The sequence below is a fragment of the Centruroides sculpturatus genome, unplaced genomic scaffold (assembly GCF_000671375.1).
Source record: "Centruroides sculpturatus isolate CEXI.00-Female unplaced genomic scaffold, Cexi_2.0 scaffold137, whole genome shotgun sequence".
Taxonomy (NCBI): Eukaryota; Metazoa; Arthropoda; class Arachnida; order Scorpiones; family Buthidae; genus Centruroides; species Centruroides sculpturatus.
The window spans coordinates 418,876-430,169 of record NW_019384453.1 but is presented as its reverse complement, the minus strand read 5'-3'; the positions used below and the strand labels follow the sequence as shown (position 1 = coordinate 430,169).

Here is an 11,294-nt window from a genome sequence, read left to right as displayed (position 1 = left end):
GCTCGGTCCCACCTATTGCGTAAGTTCGGGGTATTACGGTATATATATAGAAGTGTAACACTGTTGCATATTGTTAATAATAAAGAAGGAAAGGTATTATGATGAAATTCAACAGATGGATTTTATTTTACAAAATGATCATATACATCAAACAATTCTCCACAAACCCCAAAAACTTAACCTGACTAACATTGCATGATATTCATAAGGATACATGGTAAGTACTACAGTAAGACCCTGCTTAATGCTGCCTCAATTAATTCTGATTCAATATAATGCAGTCTGCTCAAAGCTTATAAGAAAACTCAAAATTTACACCAATTCAAATTATCATGGCATTTCACTGATTCTTATATAATACGATTACTCATGAATGTAAACCAATTGGCAAAAGGTGGCAATTCGTCGTAGCACTGTACTTTCCTTAAATCTAGGTTTTTTTGGTGCAATTTTGGAAAAAATTATAACATCATGGATGCCATAGGAAATATCGACTTCACTTGGCAAGAATTAACTGATAAATGCATGAATGAAGTGTAAAAGAAGTTATGACTGAAGGTATCTAAGAATTCTCAACTAGAAAAGAGCCTATCGCTGTATCGTTATGTTGGCCAAATTGTCAACCTAATTGATACAGCAGGACTAGGAGATGTAGACAAGCAGGATATTGAGGAGTTACCACAGGTTTCTGATGAGAACCTTACCAATGATGACCTTCAAGAACTGGCAGAACAAGGAATTTGTGTAGAACTGAAAAACAGTGATTCTGAAAACGAAGAATCCAAAGAACTTGCTATAGATTTCTTTAGTAAAAGTTTGGTAATGATAACCAAAATCATTGATCAAACTGTAGCAAACAATCCAGATTTTGAAAGGAGTGCAAAACAAAAACGAGGCGTTTTGGATGCGATCTCCCACTACTGACATTTGCTTAAGAAAAGAAAAATAGTGACTAATGAAACTATATTTCAACACAACTTTATTGCAAAACACAAGACAACAATTTCAGAAAAAAATTAACTTTACATTTCTGAGTGCATATGTTTGCATGTTATTTAACATATATTATTATGCAAATTAATATAAAAATAGCTTAAAATTAAAGTAAAATCTGTTTATTTTTGGTGGTGTGTTCCCCTTTCCCTATTTACTCTGTGTTAAAATGACCTCGTTTAATGCTGTTTCGTTTAGCACTTTGTCATCTAGGAATGTATCCCCCACGTTAATGGGGTCTTACTGTAATTGAAAGATGAAAAGCTGGTGAACCCGGACAGGTTCAGCTTTTATTTTTTGGTGTGTATGCCCCCTAAATTTTTGTTGTTATTTTTTAAATTTTATTTACAAAGCATTGTTATACTCTCTCTCACTATTGAATGAAATATTTACAATCTTATGCATATTGTGCATTGAAATACATATGTCACCTACAACTCACGACAATTGTCTTGCATTGATTGTTTGAGGTAGGTGATTGTGACTTTGAGACTAGTGCCAGCTCTTACTCAACAAAGACTGGCTTTAAATGTGTGAGTGCCTAATTTCATAAAAAGACATGGTTATGTCATATCAAGTCTTCATAAACAAAGAAAGAAATATTCACCCACTGTTTTGCTTGAATTTAATGAATTTGCCTAATTCTCTCTCTTATATGACTGATGAATGATGAATGTTGTAGGCTTCACAAGGTTTGTTTAAGGAGAAAAATTCATTAGGCAAAATTAAATTTTCTCTATACATCATCTCTGCCATAGAGGTCTGTAAGCCTTCTTTGAATGCTGTTTGAAGTCTAGCATTACCACAGATAGGATGTCCACCCAATTGTCTTCTATATGACAACATATCACTGCCTTAAGTGAGCTATGAAAATGCTCTATCATATTACTTGCTTCCAGATAAAAGTGAGCAAAAAAATCCAACTCAAATTGCCATTCCCAGTTTATGTCAACCTAAAAAGATATACAAAAATGACATATCCAAGGAGTATAAAAAGCCTTTGTTATAGGTTTTAGCCAAGATGTTAGTAAGAATACATTCCAACCTAGAATATCCATCGATATAGTTCAACTAGCTTAGGCATTTTATCAACTCTCTTGAAAGATGGAGTTGTGCTAAAGCACTTGTTGTTAATAGTGAATTTAGTATGAGATTTCTTTTTTTCATATTCTTGTGTATGCTTCCTTGCTTTTACATGCCTTGTGGTGCATCATGTAACAAATCCTTTTGCAGTGAAATGAAAAAAAATTTTTCACATCTTTAAATTCTGTTAGAAAATTGAAAATGACAATTTTATCATTTCTGTTGCTAATTCTACAAATTGCATAAGTAAGATTGCTGGAGTATCATTGTCAACAATAAAAAAAAATTCATGGGTAGTAGCTGTGAAGATGAGCCAAATTTTACTTAAATCAATAAACAGTTTAGGAAGAACATTCTGAAAATAATAGCATTAGATTGCTTTGATTGTGATGTGATTAGAAGGACAAGCCATGGTTTCTATGTCAAAGAAATTACTATCAATTCCTAAATTACCGCTTGTCTTAAAAAAAAGATGAATTTTCCTTGGAAGAAAGCTACATCCCACTTAAAAGTATTTTCTTCTTCCAAAAAGTCTTTTTACATTTAAATATTCTTTTCCATGTCAAAAAAAGTGTCATTCCTATTTTACAAATGGATTGGTTTAGTTTGCACATCTTTTTGTTTTGATGGTCTTGGCCAAGTTGATTAGACAATGAACATGTAGATATAACAAAAGTCTTTTGATGCAGAAGTTGTCCCACTATATCTACATGCAAAAGCTTGAATCAAGTGCTGTGCAATTGAAAAGTATCAAGTCTTTAGATGGTATACCAATGTATTTTTGTGTACTGGGATGGGATAAAAGCTTATGCCCATACATGTCTGTCTGGTCTGTGACTTCCAGACATAACATTTTTCTTCTTTTTTTTTCTTTGGTCAATATGCACACTTTCATTTTAGTTGTGTAATTTATTTATATAGAATTTTAAGATTTTTGTAATTTTGTTAGTAAATGCAAAAAAAAATTTATTATTAAATATTCAAAACAATATATGGATAATATATTTGGAATAATTTGAGTGTAAGCCTATTAGACATCATGGCTAGTCTATGATATCTAACACCCTGCTTAAAATCTATATTTTAAATTTGTTTGTTTTTATTAAATACTAGAAATTTCCCCACCAAGCATGACATTACTTTCTATAAGAAAGTAGAAATTGAAGTATTGGGAAGAGTATAAATTTCAAGAAATTCAAAAAGAGTAGTTAATACTTCTACAAATTCAATAGCTTATACTGCCCATCAAAGACTAGTTAATGCACAATTATTCGTTTTAAACAACAGGCTCGTTAGATCATTACTTTTAGTTGGATAATAGAATGTCATATGGTCACTATAAAAAGTTTTTTTAATTGTTATAGAAGCAACATGATGTGGCTATCTTTTTTTTAAAGTTTAAATTAAATGAAGCAAATATTTTTGCAAATATGCCATTTGCAAAAATATTTTAAAATGCAACTTAAGGGAAATTCTGTCATCAAGTATGAACTAAATGACGTCAGACATCGCTGCAACGTAAGTGCAATCACTGATCTGAAACTAATAAAACATTTATTCTACAGATAATATTTCCACAAATTAAGTAGTCTATACTTTCTGTCAGAACATAAAACAAATATAACTAAAATTTCATCTGAATTGAACAAACATTGCAGGAGTTACAAGGAATTCACACACAAACAGACAGCTTTTACATCTTTATTAAATGCAACATTTATTCCAAAGTTAATATAAAAAACAGAGTAACCAAAAACTGAAAATTTCTGCTGAATATTCCAATTATTCCAAAACTGATTCTAAGTTTTTATATTTATTAACAACAAGAATAAATTTTTTGAAATTTGCTAAATATTAAATATAATTAGTGATGAAAAAATAATTTGGCAAATTTTAAATAATAGGGATAAAATATTTCTTACTTGAAATTAATGTGGATAGTTTATATATATAATGAATAAATATGAATGAAAACAGTTTAATTTTACATTTATATTATATGAAATTGAATAAATTATTCAAAAATACTGAAATATTCTTATAACAACTTTAATCTACTTTTAATATATTTAATTTATATATATTATGATTTACTTATATAAATTTAATATTTGGGTGTCTTATTTTGAACTTGAACATATAAATTATGGAACATTTTTAGAATAAGAGAAAATATTTGTGCTAATAAAACATGTACTGGCATGAATGTTAAAACAAAATTTTCACAACAGTATATCTATAGCACATATAACAATAAAATGTTTTTGTATATCTTAATATAGTTTAGAAATAGAAAATTCACACAATTTATAATATGTTTTATTAAACAATTATGGATATTTTACATTTTTCTATCCTGAGTTCAATACATTTAAGTTTTTGGAAAATAAAAACTTTTCATCATTAAAATCAGATAATTTAATATAAAACAAAGAAGTATAATTTTTAATCATCAAAAGAATTCAGTTAACTTTATTGAAATCAATATACTATATAATAAAAAGCTTATTCAAGTTTATAAATCTTAAAAGATCAAAAATTGATTACATGCACATAATTTTTGAATTTTTTCATATGTAATTTGCATGTACTTTAGAATTATTGTTAAAATTTGATATTAGTGTTTAGCATAAAAATAAAAAACATTTTAATAATGTTACTGAAGTTAATGTTTACAATTATATGAAAATATTATGCTCAGTCTTGTATTTATATATATACAAGAATAAACAAAATATCTTTTAAAGTTTTGATATTTTCTTCAATTATTTTGTTCCCCTAAAATATTTCAAACTTAAATGAAATAAAACTTTAGTTTATTGTGCAATATTAAAATTTTGATAGCAATAAAAGAAATATCATATTTGAATTGCCCCAAATGTTAGGAAGGGAGTATAAATAATTATATAAACACATGTACAGTACTTTCATAGTAAAATGGCTACATATTTTATTACAAAATTAGCACAAAATAAGTTGTAAGTTTTTCTTTAAATATGTATTATGAAAGAATCTGAATCATTTTAAAAATGTTGATGTTGAATAAAGCAAATAAATTTTAATAGGAATTTTGTTTCATTCTTAATTTCTTATATAGAAAATAATATTTTATTTACAACAAAGTGGTTACTAAAAATTAATTACAGTGAACTTTGCAGATGACTGTAAAATTATGGTATGCTAAAAATTTATTTCAAGTGATTATAATATAAATTTGTATTTATGATTTTTAGCTTTTTAAATTTAAATATAATTTACAGTTAATATAAATTGTTTATCTTTTAAACAAATATAATAATCTTCAATGTCAATAAGAAAAAAAGTTTTTGCTTCATCAGCATAATTAATTGACTTAAGAACTATGAAAATAAATATTTATTGTCCTATCTAAAATAAAAACGTTATTAATGTGCAAAATTGTAAATACAGTAGAATCTGCCAAAAACTAATATTTATTAGCTGTTTAATGTAATTTTAATTAACAGGTTTTAAAAACTATAACTTAAAACATATTACAAAAATTATATAACAAAATTGTCAGTTATAGTTATTATCTTCAGGTAAATAGGAATTTTTAAGCTGTCTTTTTGGAACTATTGGTCTTAACCATTACTTTAAATATTAAATGTTAATTATTTTAATTATTTGCTTGTTGTACAGTTTTTAAATTGTTAGAATTTGTTACCATTATTATTCACTAAACAAATTACTATTAATTAGTAGTTATAATAAAACAATTAAAATATGCACAATAAAATTTCATTAGATATGTGTTTTTTAAGATCAAAGTGAATGAAATCAGAATTTCCATTAAATGTAGTCTCATTTACTTACTCCACTTAATGTTACCGTGTTTCCCCGAAAATAAGACAGTGTCTTATATTAATTTTTGCTCTGAAAGATGCGCTAGGTCTTATTTTCAGGGGATGTCTTATTTTTTCCATGAAGAAGAATTCACATTTATTATTGAACAAAATATTCCCAAGTCAAACTTAGATGAGAGTGACATATATCCAGTCGTGTCGAACTGAACTTAAATAAAACCGAAGTGAACTTACGAAGTTCCCGTGCTGGAGTGGACTTCCCACTCTCGCTTCAACTTAACATTTTTATAGCGTCGACATCAGGCTTGATGACCAATTAGTGCTTACTGAACCGTAGCACTATGCAAATGTAATGTAATGTGATTCCCGGCCAACCAATTAGCCATCACCAGCCGTAACGTTATGCAAATCTGTGATACCCAAGCCATAGTTTTATGCAAATCATGCCGTGTGGCATGATTGTCTGCTGACCAATCAGTGGCTGTACTTTCAAAAAGCCAACGGCCACTTTCAACCATCTGTCAATGACTGTTATGAGTAAAAAAAACTTTGCTAGGTCTTACTTTCGGGGTAGGCCTTATATTTAGCAATTCAGCAAAACCTATGCTAAATCTTATTTTCAGAGGATGTCNAATATACAATAGCAATCTTATCATTTTTTTACATGTAGTATAGAAATTTGTAATAAGATACATAATAAAATAATATATATTATTTTATATATTATAATAAAATATTAATTTTAATTAATTCAAAGTACGTTAAAATATGAAAATAGTCACACAATATATCTTTATATTTTAGAAAATACATCCTTGGAAGCGGCACTTCCACCGCTTCCATGCCATTGGTGTAATTGCTATGAGACGGAAGTAAACACCAACAAGTCAGTCTGGGAATATTTGGCAACTCATTATGGTATTGAACTAGATGGAAATTAGGTACCAGAATATTTGTAGCAGTATTATCCATATAACTTTACTGTTTGTAGTAATTATCAGTGCTTATGCTGTTGTTGAAAAGCTATAGTAATATGAAAAATATGGAAAAGACATGTTCTTTAATAAAAATAATGTTTTGTGATAAATTTTTATCACAAAACTTTATTTTTTATTAAAGAACATGTCTCTTCCATATTTTTCGTATTACTGTAGCTTTATAACAACTTATTATTATTATGGCTTTTAGCCCTCCATTTAACTGCAAACCATTTGTAATGGTTTGCTGTTAAAGGTAAGCAAATATGGTAGAATGAATTTTTTATATGAAAGAATAAGTCTAATACTATTTTGAGTTTTTTTGGCAAGATGAAAACATAGAAAACCATTCATTTGGATATCTTTATAATTTGTTAAAATCTTAAAACTATTATTTTTATATTTATTATGAGTTATCTGTAACTTTTTTAATTATTAAAAACATAACTTATGTAATCCTGAATATCCAGCATAATTTTTTTTACAAAAATCATTAGCATTTAATAAAAACTTTAATTAAATCACTGAGATCTCCTATCAGTAATAAAATTAAGAATCTGTGGTGAAACTAGCAACTAATATACTTTAATTTCTGTTACAATGCTATAATGCTATATTTTCCTGTTATATGCTTTCCTTATTTTCCCAATTTTGCAGCCTCTGGATACTCACTTAAACAAAACTCTGAAAGATTATTTGAAAATGAAATGGAAAGAGTGTGTAAATCTAATGGTGAATGTGAGTATTCATATTATGGGAAATGAAAATCTGCATCATACCAGTAGATTATAGAGTGGATTGTTAGGGTTGGAAAGAGATAAAAAATCAAATAATATTATCATCTAAGTGAAATAGGGTTTGCAAAAGAACTGTATGGAGGAAACCTGTCAATTGAAATTATATTCAGGACTAAGGAAGTTTATTTTGTAAAAAAATTATCCTGATAGTAATAATGTGTCTGAAGTAAGTAAATGCGATTAGTGTAATTCAATGGCATGCCATGACATTTGATGATATGGAAGCTGTATTTCTGTAAGAAGCCGAATTCCAGAGGCAATTGATTAATTACATGTCAATGATGGTTTAGGGTCCATTCATATATTCATTTGTTTGATAAGCCAGTAAAACTGTAGCCTTCTCTAAATGTATTTAAAATATCACAATTATATTCTGAATCGCTAGCCATGATATCAGGGCTACAATTAAAAATAAATTAATAAAAACTTACTCTGTGAAATAAAATATGTGGTGGATGTACCAGTACATACCTGGTACAAAATATTCTTCAATTTTATGAATATACTTTTAAAGAAAATTATAATTAAATATAGCTTTGTAAAGAAACATTACATAAAAATAACAAAATATTCTTTACTTTTTAAATCTTAAAGCAATCCACTTAGTCAAATAGCTCCCTATGAGTAGTGAATGGTTGGAATCAAAGACGGTCCTGGTAGGTGTGCAGTTGTGTGCATGCACGTAGGCTGCCAAGTCCTGAGGGTGCCAATACTGGTCAATGTCAAATGCCTCTTTTGTCACATCACTAGTATATCTCAAAGGATGTGACAGGGTTGTTGTAAATTTTAAATGTTTCTCATCATAGCTGTAAAAATCTAAACACTGTATGTTAAACTTAATAGATTGTCCATCATTTGTTTTCTAACTAATTCGTTTTAGGACCAGGTGTTCCATGGAAATTTCAAAAATTTAAAACTTTTCAGTCACTCTCATTGAACTGGAAAAATTTCTGTCTTTATTACATCTAATATTACGAAGTTCAGTCTCCACTGTACTTGGCTAGAGATTGGTTCACTTAAGCTTTTGTTTAAGTAAAATTCTGGCTCTTTCAGCAGGGTTTTATTTATATCCCTAATTCCCTAATCTCTTAATTATTTAACTACTACTTAAATATATAAAATATTTTAATGGACTTTTTTTTTTAAACTCCTGTCAACTATGCAGAACTATCATAAAAACATACTAGTAAACTCCTATTGGTTGGGTTAAGTTATAAATCTACTTGTGATTCACATAATGGGGTGAGAACAGCCAAATATCTAGCAGGCAGGTGGCTAACAGCCCAAAACTGGTCCTGGATAGAATCATTGGAAGCATCATTTTCATATGATATTTTGGTGTGTAGCATCCACCAGCTAAACCGCATGAGGTTGGTGCACTATAAAGCACATGTGCAAACGCATATAATCTGGCTGCTTGGAAGCTGTCCTGTATTCGACAATACATATTTCCATTCCACCACTGATATTCAAATATACAATAGCAATCTTATCATTTTTTTACATGTAGTATAGAAATTTGTAATAAGATACATAATAAAATAATATATATTATTTTATATATTATAATAAAATATTAATTTTAATTAATTCAAAGTACGTTAAAATATGAAAATAGTCACACAATATATCTTTATATTTTAGAAAATACATCCTTGGAAGCGGCACTTCCACCGCTTCCATGCCATTGGTGTAATTGCTATGAGACGGAAGTAAACACCAACAAGTCAGTCTGGGAATATTTGGCAACTCATTATGGTATTGAACTAGATGGAAATTAGGTACCAGAATATTTGTAGCAGTATTATCCATATAACTTTACTGTTTGTAGTAATTATCAGTGCTTATGCTGTTGTTGAAAAGCTATAGTAATATGAAAAATATGGAAAAGACATGTTCTTTAATAAAAATAATGTTTTGTGATAAATTTTTATCACAAAACTTTATTTTTTATTAAAGAACATGTCTCTTCCATATTTTTCGTATTACTGTAGCTTTATAACAACTTATTATTATTATGGCTTTTAGCCCTCCATTTAACTGCAAACCATTTGTAATGGTTTGCTGTTAAAGGTAAGCAAATATGGTAGAATGAATTTTTTATATGAAAGAATAAGTCTAATACTATTTTGAGTTTTTTTGGCAAGATGAAAACATAGAAAACCATTCATTTGGATATCTTTATAATTTGTTAAAATCTTAAAACTATTATTTTTATATTTATTATGAGTTATCTGTAACTTTTTTAATTATTAAAAACATTACTTATGTAATCCTGAATATCCAGCATAATTTTTTTTACAAAAATCATTAGCATTTAATAAAAACTTTAATTAAATTTTTTTTAATGACTTATCACCTCTAACTACAAAACCTTGTAAATTTTAATGTTTGGTACAAGAATTAAAAAAATTTCATTTCTGAAAAATTATAATCATGAGAATATTTTGATAAGAAAAAATTCAACTCTGAAATAAAATATTTACAAGGGCTGTTTGGAAAGTTCGCGGCCTTGCCTATATGCGGCGCTGCAATCAATTTAATTTTTGGCGGGAATAATTCAGCTATCTTTGCTAAAGATACAATACCAATTTCTGCTTGATTTATTGTAAAGTTTTGCCACGACAGCTTAGCAGATAGTCAGTGTGTACATGCTTTGTCAAAAATGGAGAAGACGGAGACTCGTGCAGTCATAAAATACCTGACAAGAAAAGGATTGACCCTATCTCAAATCAAAGCTGACATGGATGAAGTTTTTGGAGAGTCTGCTCCTTCATACACAACTGTGAAAAAATGGACAGTCCTTTTTAAATCTGGCAGAAAGAGTGTGAAAGATGACCCTTGCAGCAGACGGCTGTCAACTGCTGTCACTGAATAAAATATCGACAAAGTTCATGATTTTATGTTAGCAGATCACTGTTTGAAAATGCATGATAGCTGAGACAACAGGCATCTCTGTCAACCAAGTGCACCACATCCTAACCGAAAATTTGGGTATGACGAAGGTCTCAGCAAGGTGGTGCCGCGTCTGCTGACCACCAAGCAAAAACGTGTTCGCACTTTTGATGTCAAAGGAATGTTTGAACTTCTACCAGAAAAACCCACAAGATTTCTTGCGTCGGTTTGTGACTACTGATGAAACGTGGATCCATTACTACACTCCTGAAACAAAATAACAGTCGAAGCAATGGAAACACCATAGTTTGCCACCACCAAAAAAGGCAAAGACAGTTCCATCAGCGGCGAAAGTGATAGCCTTGGTTTTTTGAAATGCTAAAGGCATCATCTTTATTGACTACCTAGAAAGAGGAAAGACCATCAAAGCTGTCTATTACTGTAAACTTTTGGAAAAACTGAAGAAAGAAATCGAAGAAGAGAGGCCACACTTGAAGAAGAAAAGGGTTTTGTTCCACCACAATAATGCACCTGTACATTCGCCAGAATCACTAAACAAAACGAATTACTGAAAACGAATTTCGCTTCCAATTAGTTCCACATCCACCGTACTCACCTGATTTGGCCCCCAGTGACTTCCACCTTTTTCCAAACCTAAAAAAATTCTTGGCTGGAAAGAGATTCCACTCAAATGACGAAGTCATCTCTGAAGTGAACGAGTATTT

General features: G+C 29.2%; 1 protein-coding gene across 1 annotated transcript in view; it reads right to left on the bottom strand.

Annotated features, from left to right (window-relative positions):
* LOC111620611 (haloacid dehalogenase-like hydrolase domain-containing 5) overlaps positions 1-11,294 on the bottom strand; it is a 58,134-nt gene that overhangs the window by 27,855 nt on the left and 18,985 nt on the right. Inside the window, exon 5 of the mRNA XM_023362578.1 lies at positions 2,031-2,064. Coding sequence (XP_023218346.1) covers positions 2,031-2,064 — 34 coding nt within the window. The remainder of the gene's footprint in view (positions 1-2,030; positions 2,065-11,294) is intronic.